Source organism: Bombina bombina, chromosome 4, assembly GCF_027579735.1.
Source record: "Bombina bombina isolate aBomBom1 chromosome 4, aBomBom1.pri, whole genome shotgun sequence".
Taxonomy (NCBI): domain Eukaryota; kingdom Metazoa; phylum Chordata; class Amphibia; order Anura; family Bombinatoridae; genus Bombina; species Bombina bombina.
The window spans coordinates 875,310,661-875,337,812 of record NC_069502.1 but is presented as its reverse complement, the minus strand read 5'-3'; the positions used below and the strand labels follow the sequence as shown (position 1 = coordinate 875,337,812).

The 27,152-nt window shown below is 39.2% G+C and overlaps 1 protein-coding gene across 2 annotated transcripts in view; it reads right to left on the bottom strand.

Annotated features, from left to right (window-relative positions):
• Nucleotides 1-27,152, bottom strand: part of LOC128657395 (zinc finger protein OZF-like) — a 227,495-nt gene that overhangs the window by 104,440 nt on the left and 95,903 nt on the right. The window contains exons 7-8 of one of the 2 annotated variants that reach the window (XM_053711726.1): nucleotides 18,959-19,048; nucleotides 6,594-6,677 (exon numbers count right to left, since the gene is read on the bottom strand). In XM_053711726.1, coding sequence (XP_053567701.1) covers nucleotides 6,594-6,677; nucleotides 18,959-19,048 — 174 coding nt within the window. The remainder of the gene's footprint in view (nucleotides 1-6,593; nucleotides 6,678-18,958; nucleotides 19,049-27,152) is intronic. The other variant, XM_053711727.1, reaches the window with a different exon arrangement.

Here is a 27,152-nt window from a genome sequence, read left to right as displayed (position 1 = left end):
GGAACCTCCCCCTTGGGGGAAGTCCCTTGAATTCCAGAAGATAACCTTGGGAGACTATTTCTAACGCCCAAGGATCCAGAACATCTCTTGCCCAAGCCTGAGCGAAGAGAGAGAGTCTGCCCCCCACCAGATCCGGTCCCGGATCGGGGGCCAACATTTCATGCAGTCTTGGTAGCAGTGGCAGGTTTCTTGGCCTGCTTTCCCTTGTTCCAGCCTTGCATTGGTCTCCAAGCTGGCTTGGCTTGAGAAGTATTACCCTCTTGCTTAGAGGACGTAGCACCTTGGGCTGGTCCGTTTCTACGAAAGGGACGAAAATTAGGTTTATTTTTTGCCTTGAAAGGCCGATCCTGAGGAAGGGCGTGGCCCTTACCCCCAGTGATATCAGAGATAATCTCTTTCAAGTCAGGGCCAAACAGCGTTTTCCCCTTGAAAGGAATGTTAAGTAGCTTGTTCTTGGAAGACGCATCAGCCGACCAAGATTTCAACCAAAGCGCTCTGCGCGCCACAATAGCAAACCCAGAATTCTTAGCCGCTAACCTAGCCAATTGCAAAGTGGCGTCTAGGGTGAAAGAATTAGCCAATTTGAGAGCATTGATTCTGTCCATAATCTCCTCATAAGGAGGAGAATCACTATCGACCGCCTTTATCAGCTCATCGAACCAGAAACATGCGGCTGTAGCGACAGGGACAATGCATGAAATTGGTTGTAGAAGGTAACCCTGCTGAACAAACATCTTTTTAAGCAAACCTTCTAATTTTTTATCCATAGGATCTTTGAAAGCACAACTATCCTCTATGGGTATAGTGGTGCGTTTGTTTAAAGTGGAAACCGCTCCCTCGACCTTGGGGACTGTCTGCCATAAGTCCTTTCTGGGGTCGACCATAGGAAACAATTTTTTAAATATGGGGGGAGGGACGAAAGGAATACCGGGCCTTTCCCATTCTTTATTAACAATGTCCGCCACCCGCTTGGGTATAGGAAAAGCTTCTGGGAGCCCCGGCACCTCTAGGAACTTGTCCATTTTACATAGTTTCTCTGGGATGACCAACTTGTCACAATCATCCAGAGTGGATAATACCTCCTTAAGCAGAATGCGGAGATGTTCCAACTTAAATTTAAATGCAATCACATCAGGTTCAGCCTGTTGAGAAATGTTCCCTGAATCAGTAATTTCTCCCTCAGACAAAACCTCCCTGGCCCCATCAGACTGGGTTAGGGGCCCTTCAGAGATATTAATATCAGCGTCGTCATGCTCTTCAGTATCTAAAACAGAGCAGCCGCGCTTACGCTGACAAGTGTTCATTTTGGCTAAAATGTTTTTGACAGAATTATCCATTACAGCCGTTAATTGTTGCATAGTAAGGAGTATTGGCGCGCTAGATGTACTAGGGGCCTCCTGAGTGGGCAAGACTCGTGTAGACGAAGGAGGGAATGATGCAGTACCATGCTTACTCCCCTCACTTGAGGAATCATCTTGGGCATCATTGTCATTATCACATAAATCACATTTATTTAAATGAATAGGAATTCTGGCTTCCCCACATTCAGAACACAGTCTATCTGGTAGTTCAGACATGTTAAACAGGCATAAACTTGATAACAAAGTACAAAAACGTTTTAAAATAAAACCGTTACTGTCACTTTAAATTTTAAACTGAACACACTTTATTACTGCAATTGCGAAAAAACATGAAGGAATTGTTCAAAATTCACCAAATTTTCACCACAGTGTCTTAAAGCCTTAAAAGTATTGCACACCAAATTTGGAAGCTTTAACCCTTAAAATAACGGAACCGGAGCCGTTTTAAACTTTAACCCCTTTACAGTCCCTGGTATCTGCTTTGCTGAGACCCAACCAAGCCCAAAGGGGAATACGATACCAAATGACACCTTCAGAAAGTCTTTTCTAAGTATCAGAGCTCCTCTCACATGCGACTGCATGCCATGCCTCTCAAAAACAAGTGCGCCACACCGGCGCGAAAATGAGGCTCTGCTTATGCTTTGGGAAAGCCCCTAAGGAATAAGGTGTCTAATACAGTGCCTGCCGATATTATTATATCAAAATACCCAGATAAAATGATTCCTCAAGGCTAAATATGTGTTAATAATGAATCGATTTAGCCCAGAAAAAGTCTACAGTCTTAATAAGCCCTTGTGAAGCCCTTATTTACGATCGTAATAAACATGGCTTACCGGATCCCATAGGGAAAATGACAGCTTCCAGCATTACATCGTCTTGTTAGAATGTGTCATACCTCAAGCAGCAAGAGACTGCACACTGTTCCCCCAACTGAAGTTAATTGCTCTCAACAGTCCTGTGTGGAACAGCCATGGATTTTAGTTACGGTTGCTAAAATCATTTTCCTCATACAAACAGAAATCTTCATCTCTTTTCTGTTTCTGAGTAAATAGTACATACCAGCACTATTTCAAAATAACAAACTCTTGATTGAATAATAAAAACTACAGTTAAACACTAAAAAACTCTAAGCCATCTCCGTGGAGATGTTGCCTGTACAACGGCAAAGAGAATGACTGGGGTAGGCGGAGCCTAGGAGGGATCATGTGACCAGCTTTGCTGGGCTCTTTGCCATTTCCTGTTGGGGAAGAGAATATCCCACAAGTAAGGATGACGCCGTGGACCGGACACACCTATGTTGGAGAAAAGACTCTCAGCATCTTGCCACAGCTCTGCTGTGGCGCCTACCTGCCCTTCAGAACGATTTGTGGGGGAAAAACCTCCTTTACAGCCCTCAAACACAGCAGGAACCACTGGAGAAGCAGTTGGATGTCTCTAAGGAAAAGAAACTGCGCAACTGAGGCGCGAAAATAGGCCCCTCCCACCTCACTCGATGTTTTGAGGCCTATCAAATAAACACCAGAGTGTCTCTTAATTAACCATGTGGGTTAAAAAAAAAACAAAAACAAGCCACAATGACCCCTTTAGTCCCTTCAAAAAAACGTTATAATTGCATCATTTACTGAACAAACAATAACGTTTTTTCCTAACAGTGTCACCAGTAACTTATGAGCCCTTCAAGCAAGCTGAAATTCCTATCCAAGTGTCTGAATACAGGTTACCCTTCCCTCATGGGGATATTGCCAGCCTTTTCTATAATTAACACAGTCTGTCTAGAAAAAACATAGACTGAACATACCTCATATGCAGCTTAGCATGCAAACCATTCCCCCAACTGAAGTTTTCATGTACTCTTCAGCCCTTGTGAGAACAGCAGTGGATCTTAGTTATAAAGTGCTAAGATCATAATCCTCCTTGCAGAAATCTTCATCCCTTTTCTGCCAGAGTAAATAGTACACACCGGTACCATTTAAAATAACAAACTTTTGCTTGAGAAATAAAAAACTAACATTTTTGTCACCACACTCGCTCTACACTTCCTAGTTTCTTAGAGTAGGCAAAGAGAATGACTGGGGGGTGGAGCTAAGGGAGGAGCTATATAGACAGCTCTGCTGTGGGTGCTCTCTTTGCCACTTCCTGTTGGGAAGGAGAATATCCCACAAGTAAGGATGAATCCGTGGACTCGATACATCTTACAAGAGAAATCAGTTTAACTCTTCGATTAGGCCCAAACTCTCCTGAGAGGCCCACCGGAGCTAGAGCTTGATGCTTGCATGGGGAATATAACTGTGCAACTGAGGCGCAAAAATAGGCCCCGCCCATCTACCTTGATGTCTCACAGCCTTGCAAAAGAACTGCTATAAAGCGGTCTAAAAACCTAGCCATGTGGGTTCATATACCCAGGTCTAACAGAAGCCATGTGCACCCTCCATTGCCATTATGAATAAAAACGTTTGTCACAAAAAAACGTTAATTTACCTCCAAACATAGAATCGTTTGCCCACAAACATTATGTCATCAATGTCAACCATTTTTACAGCCCAACATACAGGTCCAATAATACCCTTCTCTTTCACATTAGGATTGCTGCTTACCACTTCCCTCATGGGGATACTGTCAGCTAATTCTGAAATAACACAGTGTCTCCAGAAAAAAATGACTTAATATACCTCAATGTTTCTTAAGTACTCCTCAGCCATTCTGTGGGAACTACTATGGATCTTAGTAACAGCTGCTAAGATCATCTGTCTCCAGGCAGAAATCTTCATCCATCTGCTGCCTGGGAAAAAATAGCACTCACCGGCAGTGTTCCCTCTAAGCCCAGTTTTGTGTGCGGCCCAGCAGTGAAACAGTTAATTAGTTAACCACATCCTGCAATAAGCAAACCCTGCACAATGCAGACTGCAAGGTATAATTCTCTTATGAACTATTTCACTGCTGGGCCGCACACAAAACTCACCTTAGATGGAACACTGCTCACCGGTACCATTTAAAAAAAATCTTGCTTGAAGAAAATAAAAACTAACATTTTATCACCGCTTTCACTTTACCCTTCCTATTACTTAGTATAGGCAAAGAGAATGACTGGGGGATGGAGTCAAGGGAGGAGCTATATAGACAGATCTGCTGTGGTGCTCTTTGCCACTTCCTGTTAGCAGGAGGATAATATCCTACAAGTAAAGGATGAATCCGTGGACTTGTTGTATCTTGTAGAAGAAAGATGTAATATTATATAAATGTCCTGCTAAGTAGTGAAACTGCCTATATATTCAGAAACTGAATTCTATTCTCAATGCGATGTGTCTGTAAGTTAAATTGTTTATCCACCGGGTATAAATAGTAACAATGTATTCTCGGCTTGAGTGTGGTATATTAATTGTCCGTGGCTGGTGGGAGGTGCCCACCCACAGGGGTTAAGTATACGCTCTGTGAATTAAATAGATCTACTTTGTTACCTTTTAACTGATAAATGCAGCACTACTAAAATAACAACCAAAGCTGATATGCCTTAGGAGCTATATAACTAGATATTAAACATAAGGGTTGTAAAGCTACTCCCTTAGATTAGGTGAGCATAAATAAAGTCTATGTGCTCAATACCACACAGTATGTTGAAGAAGAAACACCAAAATTACTGTAAATATCTGCGTCAACTAATGTATCCCCGATGGGGTTAGTAGACAGCCAAAAGTGTGTATTCAAATTGTTTAACTAACAAAACCAATTTTTACTTATCCAATTATATGGTTACTTGCAATAGCTTGATAGTTAATTGCACTTAGGTCTCAGAAACATTGTATATAAATAAAATTGTTTTTGTCCATATATTAGATTAAGTTCTGAACAACATGAAACTCTTATTTGAAAAATTATTGTTGCTAGTAGCAGTATAAATAACACCTTTGCACATTGAGCATATATTCATATATCCGCTTCAGCTTTAAAATAGCATTCAAGATAATTCATTAGTGTGTGATAGAACTATAGGCAGTGCGGTCAGCAACACTTATTAAATTTAGTCTAGTTTCATATTTATAGTGTAGGTCTGTTCTCTTGTATGGTCAGTACAGGTAAATATAAAAATATATAAATCACTATTGTATTATTCTAAGTACTGTAACCTTTACCTCTGATCGGTAAGTTCAGTGAGAGACGTGTACCTAATGCCAGCCCTCGATCAGACCCTAACTATTTAGGTCAGATTATTGGCGAACTTGTCAGAATGGATAGAGACAGACCCTAGGTAGTTAAATCTAAAAACCACACTGTAAGAGATGTATTCACTATATTAATTAACAGGAATAGTTATATGATAATTGTACCAACAAAATAGAAAAGGCACCCTGAGGCTGTCTAAAATACAGGAGCTCAAAGACTCCTCACCATTGCCCTAACGTCCCTGAAATGTTTCGCCCTAATAGCTTTTTCAAAGGATGACCGCGCCGCTCACTAACTGGCTCTTAATAGCAAGAAGAACCCGCCCTCAGAATAGTGTCATCATGAAATAGCCAATCATTCTTCATGATCCGACACAGTTGAATATGTATTCAGTCATCGTTATTTCCAATAATGTTTTGCTGAGTAAGTAGTAAAAAAACGACCGGGGGAAGCTGGAGCGGCTATCAAGATTAAAGGTAAGTATTTTTACACAACACAAGTGAAATGTAAATTTTGATGAATTAAAGTGCCCCTGTTTTTAATATAATTTTTAAAAAAACGGGCACTTTACCATCAAAATGTACATTCACTTTAAATGATTCAGATAGAGCATGCAATTTTAAGCAACTTTTTATGACAATTATCAATTTCTCTTTGTTAGCTTTTTATCTCTTATTTAAAAAAGCAAGAATGTAAGCTTAGAAGCCTGCTCATTTTTGGTTTAGCACGTGGGTAGCGGTTGCTGATTGGTGTCTACATTTAGACACTAATCAGCAAGCGCTACCCAGGGGCTGAACCAAAAATGGATTGGCTCCTATGCTTACATTGTTGTTTTTCAAATAAAGAGAGCAAGAGAATGAAGAAAATTTGATAATAGGAATAAATTAGAACATTACTTAAAATTGCATGCTCTATCTGAATCATTAAAGTTTAATTTTGACTAGACTATCCATTTAACCCTGAGCTACACACTGACATGTGCCTGCTGTGTAACCATTTGGATACATATTTATTTACATGGCACAAAATGTCACAATCACAGAATGTTCCCTTTATTTAATATGCGCTAATCACCTGTATTTATAGGAACTTCATCCTCCTCAATCTTCACCTGATCTTCTGTTATCTCAACTTTCACTACATCAGCGTTATCTGAGCCTGTACAAATAAAGCAGGGTCAGTTTTTATATCACATGATCTTGTTTTTATAACTTTACCATAAAACAGTTTGGGCTCGATTACAAGTGACGTAAATATTATTTTTTTGCGCTAGCAAAAACATTGCTAGCGTTAAGTTTTGTGCTTGTCGGGTTCCGCTGGTATTACAAGTTGAGAGAAAAAAACAAAACATTTTGCGCTAGCAGTAACCCAAAAATCCTAAACTAAGAGTTTTTGCATGCATGTATCCCCCCGTAAAAATCAATGGAGACAAAAAAGTGGGAGGGGGGGAGAAAAACTAACAACCTACTAGCGCAAACAACCTCGCATTTCCAAATTCCCAATAGAAGCAATGGAGAAAAAATGTGAAAAAAAACACACCATACCATAAGTCCCTAGCCTATTAACCCCTAAACAGCCATCCCCCACATGGCTAACACAAATTAAAGCTATTAACCCCTAAACCGCCACCCCCCACATTGCAAAGTACCTAAATAAACTATTAACCACTAAACCGCCATCCCCCCAAATCGCAAACAGTAATTAAAACTATTAATCCCTAAATCACCCCCCCCCATGATTTCACTGCATTTGTAATTTCAGCGGAATGAAAATAGCTTGCAAAAACACGATTGCCCTAGCCCAAAACCGTTTGCGGTTTAGACAACGAATCGTGACATTGACCTAGCAGCCTTTTTGGATATAGATTCCAATAATCACTATTTTGGGGCAGCAAATGGCGATAGGAAATATGAAATCAAAGATTTAATGACATGTAAAACAAATTATGTGGTATATCTATTAAGGTGCTTGTGTGATAAGATCTATAAAGGGCGTACCAAACGCTCTATAAAAACAAGATTCAGCGAGCACCTTAGCACCCATGGTGTGTCAGCTCACTTTCTAGAGACCCACAATAAGGACAGTACGGGTCTCACTGTTATTGGGATTGAACCTATAAAAAGAAATGTGAGAGGGGGCAATCGCCTTCTACAACTTAGACAACGTGAAACCTTCTGGATTCATAGGTTACAAACTATGGGTCCAGGGGGTTTGAATCGTGACATTGACCTAGCAGCCTTTTTGGATATTTAAGGTCATGAAGGGGGATGCACCACAAGAATTTCATAAAGAAAAAGAATATGCCTATTATTAGCGTCACTAATATTTGGCTATGTACTAAAATAATATCAACATTACTATACTCTCCATTCATATTAGTGATTTTACTCCATATGAAAAATACCATATATGTCTCTTTAAGAAAAGGACATATGAAATTTTTCGATTAATTCTATGTGAACTGTTTTTATCCTTTGGACTAAATTAATTATATTATACTCCACTATGTATTAACAACAGTATAAATTTTAAATGTGTTCGTTTTGTGTTTAATATGAATTTTAAGACACGGTTTTAAGTTTTGTATATTTTTATGCTTTTATCGATGTTCTGTGATGAAATGTAATTGCAAACAGCTAGTTATTTGTTTGTTTATATATTTAAATGTTAATAGAATGTTATTATATATTTTTTTAGCAAAACAGGTATATGTTACGGCAGACCAGCCAATATTGTACAAAGCAGATGACACCCACTGTTTACATGCCCCTGGTTTAATCCAATCAACATTAGGGGCGTATACAATAGAATGACACATAAGGGCGGATTATGGACAGAATGGGCATAGCCTCTGACGAAGCGGGAGCAGCCCGCGAAACGCGTAAGGCCACGCCCATAATCTGACGTGTGAGGAGAAGGGAATGTGAATGAATCTCAGATAGAACTAAAAGCCGGCATATATAGTTCGATTCCTATAGCGCATTCACCCGATCTCCTCGATACACACTTAGATCCCACAGCATTTACTATAGCCAAATCCCCTGTGCATTACCCTGACATCCGAACTTTGCAGATACAGAGGGAGGTATATAAAAAACATAGGGGGCGGAGCTGACTGCTGAGGCAACTGGACGTGTGTCTGTGAAGCTCTGGGCCATCAGACATAATTATTAAATTTAAATTACATACTAAGTGCCCAAACTTCCCTCATTACATACTAGACACCTAACTTTGCCCATCTTTTATCTAAAGAAACCAAAGATACGCCATCTCGTGAGCTCGTGGCCGATACTAAGCTTCAAGCCACACCACGTGGGGAATCTGCGGATATGGAAGCCCTAGAAATATGGGAACAACGCTCTCAACACCTATTAGAGCGGCACTTCAAAAGCTTAAAAGAAGACTTAATGTCGCTCCTATTAACCCTTGCACCGCAACTAAGACATGAGACCGAGAACACAGATCGTGTATTGTGGGGCGAGAGCTGCGCTACATCTGCAGGACAAATTCAGGAACACTCAGAGATCCCCCCTGACATGTCTTTGCTGAATACTGGGACAGGAGAGCAGGGATGCACGCCGGACCTTTACCTCCCTCTAACCGATCAAGCAGAGTCAGAACTGGAGGAGTCCCTATCTTTTCCTGGGGTGCGCACACATGATGACATGCTTTCCACGGCCTTACCTAGTCACCATGATTGCCCAGCCCAACTTCAAACTGTCACCCCAGGAATCAGAATCTGCTCATCGGAGAGTGCTGATGCATTAGATCCGGACCGGTATATGACCCTGATACAGTGCGGAGTACTAGCGCTGAAACACTTACTAGCTGAAGTGACTCCAGGATCTGCAGGGACTATCCATAATGGAGGTATTGACTGATACTTGCCTTGATGCCAAGGGCACCGGCTCTTACTTACTAACGCCTCGAGGTATAAATACTCAGCAAGCGCTAAAGCATTCCTCCCTACAGGGGGTTGACAATGAGAGAAAATATAATGTATGCCTCAGAGCTGGAGTGGGCTAAAATTGACTAAGTTTCAAACATAATTGCTGGGGACTAATCTATAAGTCACTAGGCAGTTAATATAGAAGACTGAATTTGATACCTAGGTTAGTTATAAGGAGATCCGTTTTACCCTGCAGTTCATAGTGAACTGAGTTCTCCGTGCGACATAACCCTCCAATTATTTAGGATTACAATAGTAGATCCCTATCTTACTCCACAGAGTTACTTAGGCTCAGTCGTACATGAAGGCGTCAAAGCTTGAAAAAAGACTGAACATGGATATTTAAGCATCTATTTGGAGATCTTATATTAAACGTGAAATCTAGTTGTATCTATATCCCTTCTTAGCATTTGTGCATGTTTATGTGTTAATATGTTGGATGATTATGCTTAACCACTTCTTAATGGCTTATTCCTACTCATATGTTTGTATAATACCTGGGGTAATATGTGCGAGATGAGTATGTATTGAAACCCCATTGTCATATACCACCCTCACAGGCCTATATTTGCTGCATAATACAAGTGCAGCTACCTTTTCAGTTAGACCTTCATGCCTAGATAGGTTATTAGCCTGTATTAACAACACAGATAAAGATGGCTGAATTTGGTTTGTCTTGTTCTCATAAGTATTGGTTAATCTTTCTACAAACCCAACTTATTCAGTGTTATAAATTGTACATGAGTATTGTCTAGCTTTTTTTCATGATGTTACACATGCCAAAATACTTAATCCATATTTAAGGATTGTGACACTGCGCTGGATAGAGAATTGGGGGAAAATAGCCAGTTAATAATTTAACCACAGGTCTCCTAGACTAGTCTAACAAATATTCCAGCCTGCCTAGATTATACCTCTTGAGATTTAATTTAAAGAACTCTTTGCACTCAATAACAGCTTACAACCTAGGGTTACTAAATACTGTTACTATAGTTATCTTGTTAACTAATATGTCTCTTAAAGGGTACTGTTGTATATAACATGTATACTATTTCTGCATATGTTTTATTGTATGATCCCGCGATTACCCCCTGCTTTACACCTTAACAGACATGTCTCCCTGCCGTGATCCCTGTATGCTACTAGGGTGATCTCATAATCTTTGAGTGCATACATACACAGCCATCATGAAGTGAATGCATTGTTTTTTTTGTTTTTTTTAAGCTCTGAGATGTTTGTATGGCTATTCAGAAGTATATCTACTGTTCCTTTACCTTTCCCAGTCCCCTTTGCATAACGTACTAGACCTTGCTATATGGGAATAGGTTTCTGTAAACCGCTAAACCTTCCATCATAAATTCTAGCATGCAATCCTTTCCTTATTATAATATATATATATATGGGTAATTCATGGCAGGTCTTATGTCAATTATGCCTCTAATTAATTATGCTCCCTGTGCGGAAATTATTACTTGGACAAAATACTGGTCCTTGTTGAGCCCCTCTTCTCCCTTTCCCGCCGGTACTTGTTGCCTGCGGGTCATACCCATATCCCTTTTACCCACATCGCCTAGAGCTGGCACTTCCCCAGGAGAGGGGCTTGTGCAGTGGCCCTCCGCATTCCATACATACTACTTTTTTCCCCTGCACATAAATTTACTTGGAGTTACCCTTCTTTATCACATATCTTACAATACCCCTTATTTGAGTTAAACTTGGCAGTGACTTCCTCATACAAGTATAGTTCAGGATATCTCTTCATTACATAAGCCTGATATCCAGGGTTCGTAGGCAATCATACTCCTTAATTGATACAATATACTTGCAGGATATACGTCTGTTCCCCCTCAGACCCTATTTGTCCCTTCATCATGAACGATACAAAGAAATAGCCAATTCAACTCACAATACCAAATTATACCCCCCACATAGACATTACCTGTATGTATGCGTATTCATGATGCTATTTAGAAGACTTTCCAAATCATGTATACCACCATTATCAAACCTAACATTTCTGGCAACTTTTGTATACTATATAGCTATCTTAAAAGGCTCCGCCCCCCTCATAATATCCCCTCTTATACCGAGCGGCTCTTGCCCGCTGAATTTCCCCCCTATACACTCTGGCTCAAGAGAGGCCTGACAAAAGCCAACTCCCTAGACCATAACGTTATTAGATTATAGAGTACCTCCTACAGCAGAGAAGGGATCATCAGTCATATTATATAAAAACTGAGGTTTTCTTGTTATGTGTTCCAGTCACTCTTGTTTATCACAAACCAATTTACACTTTACCTTCATGGTTTCAGAAGTAGTGTTCTAACTCATGAAAGTAGCTATTCTCTGTCTAGTGAACTTGTATTATATAGGAGCGGCTCTCATCTGTATGTATGTATGTATGTATGTATGTATGTATGTATGTATGTATGTATGTATGAATGTATGTGTATATATATCTATATATGTGTATGTGTGTATGTGTATGTATATATATATATATATATATATATATATATATATATATATATATATATATATATATATGGCACTGCTTCTGTTTGAATATAGTGACAATAATAATTGTAATACTAGTACCTTAATGCTTTAGTTTAAATGTAATTTCTATTTGAGAAATGTATAATTATGCTTATTGCTTATGATCTGTGTCTGGACACATTTTCTGTTTTGTGGTTATCATCCATTACCTCAATAAAAAAAAAATATTTAAAAAACAAAACAAAAACATAACAGTGCTGGAGTGGAATCGTGTGTGCATCTTTAAAGAAACAGACATACCTCATATGTTTGAGGGCACTTTTGTGAGTGAGCAATTGTTGTTTTTGTATTTACAATAAAGTGTGACCATTTATTACTACACTTAGATTGTGGATGCTTTCTCTCTCTTCTCTCTTTTTAGAGAAACGTTTCAACATATTTCTAACAAAGCCTGGGAACAGACACCATTGGGCAAAGAAGGAGAAGCAACCCCATTTCACTGGTTTGGACTAATAGAACAATCATTACTGACTTGAATTTCTCTATCTTCATTATTTGAAGTGGTTTTTTGCTATACATTGGAGAGTGTGGCGCTGTCTTAAGGTTTGGAAGATTATTTGTTTTACATATTAATATACAGGCTGGCAGGATTGTTTGTCTTTTCTGTTGACCTGTTTATTTTCTATGTGGTGTTGATGACTTAGCAGCCGCAATTTATTGTATGCACTTGTGTTATTTATATATATATATATATATATATATATATATATATATATATATATATATATATATATATTCCTAAATAGTACAGATTGCATTTCATTATTTGTTTATTAAGGCACTGCATTTTTTAAACTATCATTTATTGTGTATGCTTGCATTGTACATCTAAGTAATTCTTAGTAGGTATTATCCTTTTAGAACTATATATAGAGTTCACTAGATTTTTAAATGGCAACTGCAGAGGTATTTGGCAACTATTTTTATCCCACAACTAGAAGCAGACTTATCTGCAACACTTATAGTGGGGGATGAAGAAAAGGACCCCAATGTTCTATTTAGGAAATTAGAAAAACTATATAAGTCACAGATAAATTGCTGGTATGACTTAATAACATTAGAGAATTTTGAAAAATATGGGATTATTCCAAAAGGTTTAAAGTTACAAAAAGGCATACATTTTTGAGTTAGAGGAAGTGGAATTTCATAGCGAAAGGGAGGAGGCTATGGATGAATGCTCTAAAAAAAATTATTACAATCCTTAAAAAAATATAGGGACAAAAAAGTAGAGAAACTTACAAATGAAATAGCTCAGGTTGAAAGTGTTCTAAATGAATATAGAGAAGATGTCCTATATAAAGAACTGGATAACAGAAATCAGACAGTGTTAAAACACTTTGAATCTGAAATAATCAAAAACAAAAAAAAGAAACTATATAATGCTCTGTATGGGGATTTTAACGCACAAGTGAGAGAAAGTGAGAGACTACCCAAAGATAACACTAGTGGAGAACTAGGGAGTCCCATTAGGGAAAAAGAACAAAAACAAATGAGATATAAAAATGGTCAACCCAAATTAAATGTAAATAAAAAGAATGGATAACGCGGGCAACAGTATAGCAATAAAAATACACCAAACACGAATAAGAGTAACCACACTGACAATACATATAAAGAAAGAGAAAGAATAGACCACACCAATACTGGCTATCCCAGAGAAAATAGGCTCCGATCCGATACTCAATATAGAGAGGCCTTAGGTGCAAGACCAAAAACAAACCACCAGAGGTGGAGTAACACTGCCACTGGGAACAACAAAAATAGTCAGAAAGGGAAGAATAATTATACCAGCAATTCTAATAAGAAAGAACAAAATGAGCTGGGGGGTTACTTTCCCTACAGAAGAGAACAAGTCGAGAATCGTTTTTTAGGTCAGCGTACAAAAGAAAAAGGCCAGGAGGGGACCAGGAACCCAAAAAGAGGGATAGAACGAGACGAAGAGGGTGTAGAGAAGGTGTGGCATATAGAGCCAAAAAACAAAAAAAGGGAAAGACAAACATTATTAGAAAAATATGGCCAAAATATTTGCAATATATCAAACAAATTATTGACTAAAGATGAGGAAACCCTATTAAAAAAGGGGTTATACTTTGCTCCAGATATAGCTCCTAATGGCTTTGAGCTATTTATAGACATATCATATCATATTATCAGGAAACTTACCCTTACCAGACATTTTAAACTAAAGGAGAAAGGGATGGATAGTAATGTTGAAATAATAACAAACAATCCCGATGACTCCATGTTAATAAATACAAATGGAGATTTGGAAACTAGGGGGGAAAGCGAAGAGAACTACCTTATAGATATACTCCAAGGCTTAGAAGAAGAAGCTAAAGATATACCGATAATACATAGCTCATTAAAGCAAAACTCATCATTCTATCCGTATCACTCAAAAGGGAATTATATTTCAGTCTTTGAAAGCCTATTAGAAAAGGAGGTCTCTGAGATCTGCATTAAAGACAATTTAAGGAATAAGCAGAAGAAAAAGAGGAAAGAAAACCTCTCAAAAGCAGAAAAAACTGCACTAAAAAACCTTAGTGAGAATAGAGATCTAGTGATTCGGAGTGCCGATAAAGGCGGAGGGATTGTAGTGCAAGACAGGAGGGAATACATAATGGAGGCAGATAGGTTGTTGAGTGATAGAGACACCTATCATAGATTGGACCATAATCCCACAAAGGGATATCTAGAGGAATACAATGCGCTACTCTCTAAAGGTAGGACAGATCAGGTTTTAAGTAACCAGGAATATAGATATTTGGTTGTTGAGGATCCAGTACTTCCAATTTTCTACCATCTGCCCAAAATCCATAAGAGGCTTAACAACCCCCCGGGCAGACCAATAGTGTCGGGATTGGAGGCCTCACAACCAAACTGTCTGAGTATATTGACCATATATTAAACCCATGGTACCCTGCCTGAGATCTTATGTACAAGATACACTTCATGTACTAAAGGTATTAAAGGATCTCACATGGCAGGAGAACTATATTTGGGTCACCATGGATGTATGCTCATTATATACTTCAATACCACATGCATTAGGTATCACAGCGAAGTATTTCTGCGATAAATGCGGATACATCAATGAGACCCAGGTAGAGTTTTGGAACAGGCAATAGACTTTGTATTAAAGAAAAACTATTTCTTATTTGAAGGCAGATATTTCCTCCAAACCAGAGAGACGGCAATGGGGAAAAAGTTTGCCCCCGACTTCGCCAACCTCTACATGGGCTGGTGGGAGGATCTATTTGTCTTCAATGTAGAAAATCCATACAAGGAACATATCAAATATTGGTATCGTTATATAGATGATATACTCATTGTCTGGCAGGGAACCACAGAAAAGCTAGCAGATTTTGCTGAGTATACAAATAGGAATACACTAAATCTCAGCTTCACCATGGAGTCTAATCCAACAAGGGTAACCTTCTTGGATTTAGAAATAATACAAGAACATGGTGAGGTATATACTAATCTGTACAGGAAACCCACAGATACCAACGGGTACCTGCATGCCGAGAGTGGGCATCATAGCAAGTGGAAGAAAAATATTCCACTTGGCCAATATCAGAGAGCAAAGCGGAACTGTGCTAAACAAAGCGATTTCCTAAAAGAATCCGAAGTAATTACAAATAGGTTTCTAGCAAAAGGCTATCCACAAAAATTGCTTAATGACACGAAAGATAAAGTGGAGAAAATGGATAGGAAAGCACTTATTAACAAGCAAAAAACAAAAAATCCAGATAATGAGAAAGCAGGGAAACGAAAGGTACAACTAATTACCAGATATAGCAGAGCAGCAAAGGATATTGAAGGGTCTATAAAAAAAACATTGGCCAATCCTTATGCAGGATCCAATTCTAAAAGAAACACTAAGTGATAAGGGACAGGTGAATTTTAAGAGAAACATGAGTGTAAAAAATAAAATAAGTCCAAGTATGTTAAAACCCTGTAAAAAAGATAAAAACTGGCTAGAGAGACAAGCTCAGGGTTTCTTTAAGTGTGGAAGAAAAGGATGCACTTGTTGCAGCCATATAGATTCCAATAATCACTATTTTGGGGCAGCAAATGGCGATAGGAAATATGAAATCAAAGATTTAATGACATGTAAAACAAATTATGTGGTATATCTATTAAGGTGCTTGTGTGATAAGATCTATAAAGGGCGTACCAAACGCTCTATAAAAACAAGATTCAGCGAGCACCTTAGAAACATAGAGGCGGGCTTGGACACCCATGGTGTGTCAGCTCACTTTCTAGAGACCCACAATAAGGACAGTACGGGTCTCACTGTTATTGGGATTGAACCTATAAAAAGAAATGTGAGAGGGGGCAATCGCCTTCTACAACTTAGACAACGTGAAACCTTCTGGATTCATAGGTTACAAACTATGGGTCCAGGGGGTTTGAATCATGACATTGACCTAGCAGCCTTTTTGGATATTTAAGGTCATGAAGGGGGATGCACCACAAGAATTTCATAAAGAAAAAGAATATGCCTATTATTAGCGTCACTAATATTTGGCTATGTACTAAAATAATATCAACATTACTATACTCTCCATTCATATTAGTGATTTTACTCCATATGAAAAATACCATATATGTCTCTTTAAGAAAAGGACATATGAAATTTTTCGATTAATTCTATGTGAACTGTTTTTATCCTTTGGACTAAATTAATTATATTATACTCCACTATGTATTAACAACAGTATAAATTGTAAATGTGTTCGTTTTGTGTCTAATATGAATTTTAAGACAAAGTTTTTAAGTTTTTTATATTTTTATGCTTTTATCGATGTTCTGTGATGAAATGTAATTGCAAACAGCTAGTTATTTGTTTGTTTATATATTTAAAATGTTAATAGAATGTTATTATATATTTTTTTAGCAAAACAGATATATGTTAGGGCAGACCAGCCAATATTGTACAAAGCAGATGACACCCACTGTTTACACGCCCCTGGTTTAATCCAATCAACATTAGGGGCGTATACAATAGAATGACACATAAGGGCGGATTATGGACAGAATGGGCATTTGGACTAATATAACAATCATTACTGATTTGAATTTCTCTATCTTCATTATTTGAAATGGTATTTTGCTATACATTGGAGAGTGTGGCGCTGTCTTAAGGTTTGGAAGACATTTTGGTGAACAACCTGGGATGTCCTTGCTGATTGGTGGAAAAAATCCATCCACCAATCAAAAAGTGCTGTCCAGAGTTCTTAACCCAAAAAAGCTTAGATGGCTTTTATTTCAAATAAAGATAGCAAGAGAACGAAGAAAAATTGATAATTGGAGTAAATTAGAAAGTTGCTTAAAATTGCATGCTCTATCTGAATCACAAAAGAAAAAATTGGGTTCAGTGTCCCTTTAAAATTACATGCTCTATCTGAATCATGAAAGTTTTTTTACTTATCCAATAATATGGTTACTTGCAAAAGCTTGATAGTTAATTGCACTTAGGTCTCAAAAACATTGTATATAAATAAAATTGTTTTTGTCCATATATTAGATTAAGTTCTGAACAACATTAAACTCTTATTTGAAAAATTATTGTTGCTAGTAGCAGTATAAATAACACCTTTGCACATTGAGCATATATTCATATATCCGCTTCAGCTTTAAAATAGCATTCAAGATAATTCATTAGTGTGTGATAGAACTATAGGCAGTGCGGTCAGCAACACTTATTAAATTTAGTCTAGTTTCATATTTATAGTGTAGGTCTGTCCTCTCGTATGGTCAGTACAGGTAAATATAAAAATATATAAATCACTATTGTATTATTCTAAGTACTGTAACCATTACCTCTGATCGGTAAGTTCAGTGAGAGACGTGTGCCTAATGCCAGCCCTCGATCAGACCCTAACTATATAGGTCAGATTATTGGCGAACTTGTCAGAATGGATAGACACAGACCCTAGGTAGTTAAATCTAAAAACCACACTGTAAGAGCTGTATTCACTATATTAATTAACAGGAATAGTTATATGATAATTGTACCAACAAACTAGAAAAGGCACCCTGAGGCTGTCTAAAATACAGGAGCTCAAAGACTCCTCACCATTGCCCTAACGTCCCTGAAATGTTTCGCCCTAATAGCTTTTTCTAAAGATGAGCGTGCCGCTCACTAACTGGCTCTTAATAGCAAGAAGAACCCGCCCTCAGAATAGTGTCATCATGAAATAGCCAATCATTCTTCATGATCCGACACAGTTGAATATGTATTCAGTCATCGTTATTTCCAATAATGTTTTGCTGAGTAAGTAGTAAAAAAACCGGGGGAAGCTGGAGCGGCTATCAAGATTAAAAGGTAAGTATTTTTTCACAACACAAGTGAAATGTAAATTTTGATTAATTAAAGTGCCCCTGTTTTTAATAGAATTTTAAAAAAACTGGCACTTTACCATTAAACTGTACATTCACTTTAAATGATTCAGATAGAGCATGCAATTTTAAGCAACTTTTTATGCCAATTATCAATTTCTCTTTGTTCGCTTTTTATCTCTTATTTAAAAAAGCAAGAATGTAAGCTTAGAAGCCTGCTCATTTTTGGTTTAGCACGTGGGTAGCGGTTGCTTATTGGTGTCTACATTTATACACTAATCAGCAAGCGCTACCCAGGGGCTGAACCAAAAATGGGTTGGCTCCTATGCTTACATTCTTGCTTTTTCAAATAAAGATAGCAAGAGAACGAAGAAAATTTGATAATAGGAATAAATTAGAACATTACTTAAAATTGCATGCTCTATCTGAATCATTAAAGTTTAATTTTGACTAGACTATCCATTTAACCCTGAGCTACACACTGACATGTGCCTGCTGTGTAACCATTTGATAAATATTTATTTACATGGCACAAAATGTCACCATCACAGAATGTTCCCTTTACTTAATATGCGCTAATCACCTGTAGCCGTATTTATAGGAACTTCATCCTCCTCAATCTTCACTTGATCTTCTGTTATCTCAACTTTCACTACATCAGCGTTATCTGTGCCTGTACAAATAAAGCAGAGTCAATTTTTATATCACATGATCTTGTTTTTATAACTTTACCATAAAACAGTTTGGGCTCGATTACAAGTGACGTTGTAAATATTAATTTTTGCGTTAGCAAAAACATTGCTAGCGTTAAGTTTTGTGCTTGTCGGGTTCCGCTGGTATTACAAGTTGCAAAAAAAAAACAAAAAACAGAATTTATGCTTACCTGATAAATTACTTTCTCCAACGGTGTGTCCGGTCCACGGCGTCATCCTTACTTGTGGGATATTCTCTTCCCCAACAGGAAATGGCAAAGAGCCCAGCAAAGCTGGTCATATGATCCCTCCTAGGCTCCGCCTACCCCAGTCATTCGACCGACGTACAGGAGGAAATATGCATAGGAGAAACCACATGATACCGTGGTGACTGTAGTTAGAGAAAATAATTCATCAGACCTGATTAAAAAAACAGGGCGGGCCGTGGACCGGACACACCGTTGGAGAAAGTAATTTATCAGGTAAGCATAAATTCTGTTTTCTCCAACATAGGTGTGTCCGGTCCACGGCGTCATCCTTACTTGTGGGAACCAATACCAAAGCTTTAGGACACGGATGAAGGGAGGGAGCAAATCAGGTCACCTAAATGGAAGGCACCACGGCTTGCAAAACCTTTCTCCCAAAAATAGCCTCTGAAGAAGCAAAAGTATCAAATTTGTAAAATTTGGCAAAAGTGTGCAGTGAAGACCAAGTCGCTGCCTTACATATCTGGTCAACAGAAGCCTCGTTCTTGAAGGCCCATGTGGAAGCCACAGCCCTAGTGGAGTGAGCTGTGATTCTTTCAGGAGGCTGCCGTCCGGCAGTCTCATAAGCCAAACGGATAATGCTTTTAAGCCAAAAGGAAAGAGAGGTAGAAGTTGCTTTTTGACCTCTCCTTTTACCAGAATAAACAACAAACAAAGAAGAAGTTTGTCTGAAATCTTTAGTGGCCTCTAAATAGAATTTTAGAGCACGGACTACGTCCAAATTGTGTAACAAACGTTCCTTCTTTGAAACTGGATTCGGGCACAAAGAAGGTACAACTATCTCCTGGTTAATATTCTTGTTGGAAACAACTTTCGGAAGAAAACCAGGCTTAGTACGCAAAACCACCTTATCTGCATGGAACACCAGATAGGGCGGAGAACACTGCAGAGCAGATAACTCTGAAACTCTTCTAGCAGAAGAAATTGCAACTAGATTGAGACTCCAGGGAGGAGTCAAAGGTCTGTAAACAGGCTTGATTCTAACCAGAGCCTGAACAAACGCCTGAACGTCTGGCACAGCTGCCAGCCTTTTGTGAAGTAAAACAGATAACGCAGAAATCTGTCCCTTCAGAGAACTTGCAGATAATCCCTTCTCCAAACCCTCTTGTAGAAAGGATAAAATCCTAGGAATTTTTATCTTGTTCCATGGGAATCCTTTAGATTCACACCAATAGATATATTTTTTCCATATCTTATGGTAAATTTTTCTAGTTACAGGCTTTCTAGCCTGAATAAGAGTATCTATTACAGAATCTGAAAACCCACGCTTTGATAAAATCAAGCGTTCAATCTCCAAGCAGTCAGTTGGAGAGAAACCAGATTCGGATGTTCGAATGGACCTTGAACAAGAAGGTCCTGTCTCAAAGGTAGCTTCCATGGTGGAGCCGATGACATATTCACCAGGTCTGCATACCAAGTCCTGCGTGGCCACGCAGGAGCTATCAAGATCACCGAAGCCCTCTCCTGGTTGCTCCTGGCTACCAGCCTGGGAATGAGAGGAAACGGTGGGAAAACATAAGCTAGGTTGAAGGTCCAAGGTGCTACTAGTGCATCTACTAGAGTCACCTTGGGATCCCTGGATCTGGACCCGTAACAAGGAACCTTGAAGTTCTGACGAGACGCCATCAGATCCATGTCTGGAATGCCCCATAATTGAGTTATTTGGGCAAAGATTTCTGGGTGGAGTTCCCACTCCCCCGGATGGAATGTCTGACGACTCAGAAAATGCGCTTCCCAATTTTCCACTCCTGGGATGTGGATTGCAGACAAGTGGCAGGAGTGATCCTCTGCCCATTGAATTATCTTGGTCACTTCCTCCATCGCCAGGGAACTCCTTGTTCCCCCCTGATGGTTGATATAAGCAACTGTCGTCATGTTGTCTGATTGAAACCTTATGAATTTGGCCTTTGCTAGATGAGGCCAAGCTTTGAGAGCATTGAATATCGCTCTCAGTTCCAGAATGTTTATCGGGAGAAGAGATTCTTCCCGAGACCATAGACCCTGAGCTTTCAGGGGTTCCCAGACCGCGCCCCAGCCCACCAGACTGGCGTCGGTCGTGACAATGACCCACTCTGGTCTGCGGAAGCTCATTCCCTGTGACAGATTGTCCAGGATTAGCCAACAACGGAGTGAATCTCTGGTCCTTTGATCTACTTGAATCGTCGGAGACAAGTCTGTATAATCCCCATTCCACTGTCTGAGCATGCACAGTTGTAATGGTCTTAGATGAATTCGTGCAAAAGGAACTATGTCCATTGCTGCAACCATCAATCCTATTACTTCCATGCACTGCGCTATGGAAGGACGAAGAACAGAATGAAGAACTTGACAAGAGCTTAGAAGTTTTGATTTTCTGACCTCTGTCAGAAAAATTCTCATTTCTAAGGAGTCTATTATTGTTCCCAAGAAGGGAACTCTTGTTGACGGGGAAAGAGAACTTTTTTCCAAAAAACTCTTAGCCATCTCCGTGGAGATGTTGCCTGTGCAACGGCAAAGAGAATGACTGGGGTAGGCGGAGCCTAGGAGGGATCATATGACCAGCTTTGCTGGGCTCTTTGCCATTTCCTGTTGGGGAAGAGAATATCCCACAAGTAAGGATGACGCCGTGGACCGGACACACCTATGTTGGAGAAAAACATATTGCGTTAGCAGTAACCCTAAAAGCACAAAATCCTAAACTAAGAGTTTTTGCATGCATGTATTCCCCCGTAAAAATCAATAGAGACAAAAAAGTGGAGGGGGAGAAAAACTAACAACCTACTAGCGCAAACAACTTTGCATTTCCAAATTCCCAATAGAAGCAAGGGAGAAAAAAAGTGAAAAAAAAAAAAAACACACCATGCCATAAGTCCCTAGCCTATTAACCCCTAAACAGTCATCCTCCACATGGCTAACACAAATTAAAGATATTAACCCCTAAACCGCCATACCCCCCCACATTGCAAAGTACCTAAATAAACTATTAACCACTAAACCGCCATCCCTCCAAATCGCAAACAGTAATTAAAACTATTAATCCCTAAATCACCCCCCCACCATGATTTCACTGCATTTGTAATTTCAGCAGAATGAAAATGGCTCGCAAAAACACAATTGCCCTAGCGCAAAACCGTTTGTGACTCACTAGTAATCTAGCCACTTTGTGTATTTCCCAGACAGACAATAGCACCAGATACAGACATTTTGGTACTTTCCCTCTATTATCTTAAAGGATCAGTCAACACAGTAGATTTACATAATCAACAAATGCAAGATAACAAGACAATGCAATAACACTTAGTATGAACTTCAAATGAGTAGTAGATTTTTTTTCTGACAATGTTAAAAGTTATGTCTTTTTCCACACCCCTGTACCATGTGACAGCCATCAGCCAATCACAAATGCATACACGTACCATGTGACAGCCATCAGCCATTCACAAATGCATACACACTTATTCTTGCACATGCTCAGTAGGAGCTGGTGACTCAAAATTTTAAATATAAAAAGACTGTGCACATTTAGTTAATGGAAGTAAATTGGAAAGTTGTTTAAAATGGCATGCTCTACCTGAATAATGAGAGTTTAATTTTGATTGAGTGTCCCTTTAATTAGCTTACATGTTTTTAGCTAAAAGAGAAGTTTAGACACAACACATGTGCACACTCACCTGTATCTTGTGTGCCTCAGACACAACACACGTGCACACTCACTTGTAGCATGTGTGCCTCAGACACAACACACATGCACACTGATCTATAAACCAGATCCCTCAGCCACAACACGTGCACACTCACCTGTATCTTGTGTGCCTCAGAAGGGCTTATTGTTAGCCCGAAACGTTGCTGTATTTGACCTGTGTTTAAAATAAAAGTCACTTTGCTCACTGCTGGAGGCTGCCTTCTTCTACTTGAATTGTTTGGGCTTGGTCAGCCCTCTCCGTGCACTAGTGAGTAGTGGGTGCTGTATCCATCTTTATTCATTTGAAGTATATACCTGACCATTGGATTACCTGCACCACTATGGCTTTTGAAAATACAAACACGATGAAGGGTCTTAACACTTTTGGGTACTCAGCAGAAGATGCACAGGTGATATTTTCCTCAGTTATGGGATCTAGTGACTTTCTGAATGTTGGCCCTAAAGAGAGATCCAGCAAACGTTTGGAGAAGGATAGCGTGAAGCATATGGTCCTACAATTACATGCTGTTACTTTGTCTGAGTATTTCAAAGTCAAGCGGATACCTAGAGGTCTGCGTATGTCTACACGTCCAACCCTGTTTGCAGACAAGCCTGAATATTGTGAAAGATTTGAGAGCATCTTAAACAAATGCTCGTTTGACATAATCACCTGGACTGTCGAGTATGCACAGAAGGAAATAAGATATAAAGGGGAAGTCGAAAAGGCGAAACAAGAATTACAACAGAGCATACCCCTTGAAGAATATAAAGCATTACTGGACAAGATCACGAAGTCTGTTAATGAATATAAAAAAATCTTGGAGGAGGGTAAACGTACCAAATTCATGCGTGATGAGCAGGACTATGCTCAAGGAAACATCTACCGGTGGTCCCAGAGAGCAGATGGAGGCGGACCCCCCAAGCCGAGATTCCAGCGTCAGAGACGTGAGAAACGTAGAGCACCAGGTGATACTCAGAGCGAGTCGGAATCGTCAGCTTGTTTTTTCACAGAGGATTCGGATGCAGACACCGGAGGGGTGGCAGGAAACATCGGAAGCGCACAGCCGCCCAATCCTGGAGCAAAGAAAGCCAAGCAAACCCGGTGGAACAGCCGGGGCAGAGGCCGGAGTCACAACTGAGTATGACACGAAGCACTGTGAGTGCCGGATTGCTATCGCATAATTCAGTTGATGTTCCTCCCCTTGACATAAGCGGACTCTTGGTAAATGACTTTTATATTTCCAATAATGCAATGGACTTTGATTTTGACAAAGATTTAAATGTTGATAATTTAACAACTAAGAGTAAATATGTAAGTGACATCAGTAATGATAGTCGGGCTGATGCTTACCCTAAAGAGGTTAATATTGTTCATAACATCTCAGGGGTTAACCTAACTAATGAAGAAGTCACTCTCCTTAACAAAGGGCTATCATATTGCCCTATTAACAAAGGGAATTTATTCCAATTGAAACATGAATTACATGCTTTTTTTCGCAGGATTAAACTGAAATTGTTTTTTGATAAAAAAGGTAAAACTGATAATGTGGTAACCCCTTCCAAGAGTAATGAGATGCTTACTTGTCAGACAGTGGGTCTTAAGAAAAATAGCAATTTTAATCCGGTCATAACTGATAATGGAGCCAATACATTCTTTGAGCTAGTACTTAGGGATGTTGAGCAATTATTCCAGATACCTGATATTATGTTCCAAAAACGTTTGATGGAATATAAAAATGACTCAACATCCTTAAAGTGCTTGAAACAGAGAAAGGAATTGGCTATTAAGGCAGCAGACAAGGGTGGTGCCTTAGTAGTGATGAACCAGGAGGCATATATATCTGAAATTGAGCAACAACTTAGTGATATCTCTGTATACGTCAGGATTGGTTATGACCCCACGCATAAGATTCAAAAAGAGATTACCAGTATTCTAGGTAAAGCTAAAAACAATGGATTGATCTCTAAAGATTTGTATGATTTTTTACATGTTAAACATCCAGTGAGACCTGTCATCTATTGTCTGCCAAAGATTCATAAGAATGAGTTAAAACCACCTGGCAGACCAATAGTGGCAGGATCTGGATCTATTTTTACCAATATTTCTATCTTCTTGGACAAAATTTTACAACCATATGTTACTAAATCTACATCTTATATCCAAGATACATATGATTTTTTAAAAAAGATTGAACAACTAGATTTGGAAAATACTAAGGTTATTCTGTTTACACTTGACGTGTCTAGTTTATACACGTCTATTAAACATACAAGTGGGATAGAATCAGTTGCCAAGGTTTTGAAAAAACATCATTTATGCTTACCTGATAAATTTATTTCTCTTGTAGTGTATCCAGTCCACGGATCATCCATTACTTATGGGATATATTCTCCTTCCCAACAGGAAGCTGCAAGAGTCCACCCACAGCAAAGCTGCTATATAGCTCCTCCCCTAACTGCCATTACCAGTCATTCGACCGAAAACATGCAGAGAAAGGAAAACCATAGGGTGCAGTGGTGACTGTAGTTTAATGGAAAAATTACCTGCCTTAAAGTGACAGGGCGGGCCGTGGACTGGATACACTACAAGAGAAATAAATTTATCAGGTAAGCATAAATGATGTTTTCTCTTGTTAAGTGTATCCAGTCCACGGATCATCCATTACTTATGGGATACCAATACCAAAGCTAAAGTACACGGATGATGGGAGGGACAAGGCAGGTACTTAAACGGAAGTTACCACTGCCTGTAAAAAAAACCTTTCTCCCAAAAATAGCCTCCGAAGAAGCAAGGTATCAAATTTGTTAAATTTGAAAAAGTATGAAACGCAGACCAAGACTCCGTATTGTAATCTGTTCAACAGAAGCCACATTTAAAAAAGGCCTAAGTGAAAACCACAGCTCTAGTAGAATGAGCTGTAATCCCTTCAGGAGGCTGCTGTCCAGCAGTCTCATAAGCTAAATGAATTATGCTTTTTAACCAAAAAGACAGAGAGGTTGCTGAAGTCCTTTGACCTCTCCTCTGTCCAGAATAGACAACAAACAAGGTGAATGTTTGATGAAAATCTGTAGTAGCTTGTAAGTAAAACTTTAAAACACGAACCACGTCCAAATTGTGTAATAGACGTTCCTTCTTTGAAGAAGGATTAGGATACAAGAATGGAACAACAATCTCTTGAGTGATATTCTTGTTAGATACCACCTTAGGTAAAAACCCAGGTTGGTACACAGGACTACCTTATCCGTACGGAGAACCAGATAAGGAGAATCACATTGCAACGCAGATAACTCGGAGACTCTATGAGCCGAGGAAATAGCTACCAAAAAGGAACTTTCCAAGATAGAAGTTTGATATCTATGGAATGAAAAGGTTCAAATGGAACTCCTTGAAGAACCTTAAGAACCAGCTTTAAGCTCCATGGCGGAGCAACATTTTTAACCACAGGCTTGGTTCTAACCAAAGCCTGACCAAATGCCTGAACGTCTAGAATACCTGCCAGACGCTTGTGCAAAAGAATAGACAGAGTAGAAATCTGTCCTTTTAAAGAACTAGCTGACAACCCTTTTCTCAAAATCATCTTGGAGAAAAGATAATATCCTGGGAATCCAGACTTTACTCCATGAGTAACCCTTGGATTCATAACAATAAGATATTTACACCATATCTTATGTTAAATTTTCCTAGAGACAGGCTTTTATGCCTGTATTAAGGTATCAATTACTGACTCGGAGAAGCCATGCTTTGATAACATCAAGCGTTCTGTCTCCAGGCAGTCCATCTCAGATTAGTTATATTTAGATGGCAGAGACCGTGGTGGAAAGGATGACATGTCCACCAGATCTGCATACCAGGTCCTGCGTGGCCACGCAGGCGCTGTCAAAAGCACCAAAGCACTCTCCTGCTTGATCTTGTGCAAACCCCTCCGGAGGGAATTCCCACTCCCCCGGATGAAAAGTCTGACGACTTAGAAAATCTGCCTCCCAGTTCCCAACACCTGGGATAGGGATAGCTTTTAGACAAGAGTGAGTCTCTGTCCAGTGAATTATTTTAAGACTTCTAACATTGCTAGGGAACTTCTGTTCCCCCTTGATGGTTGATGTAAGCCACAGTCGTGATATTGTCCGACTGAAATATGATGTACCTCAGAGTTGCTAACT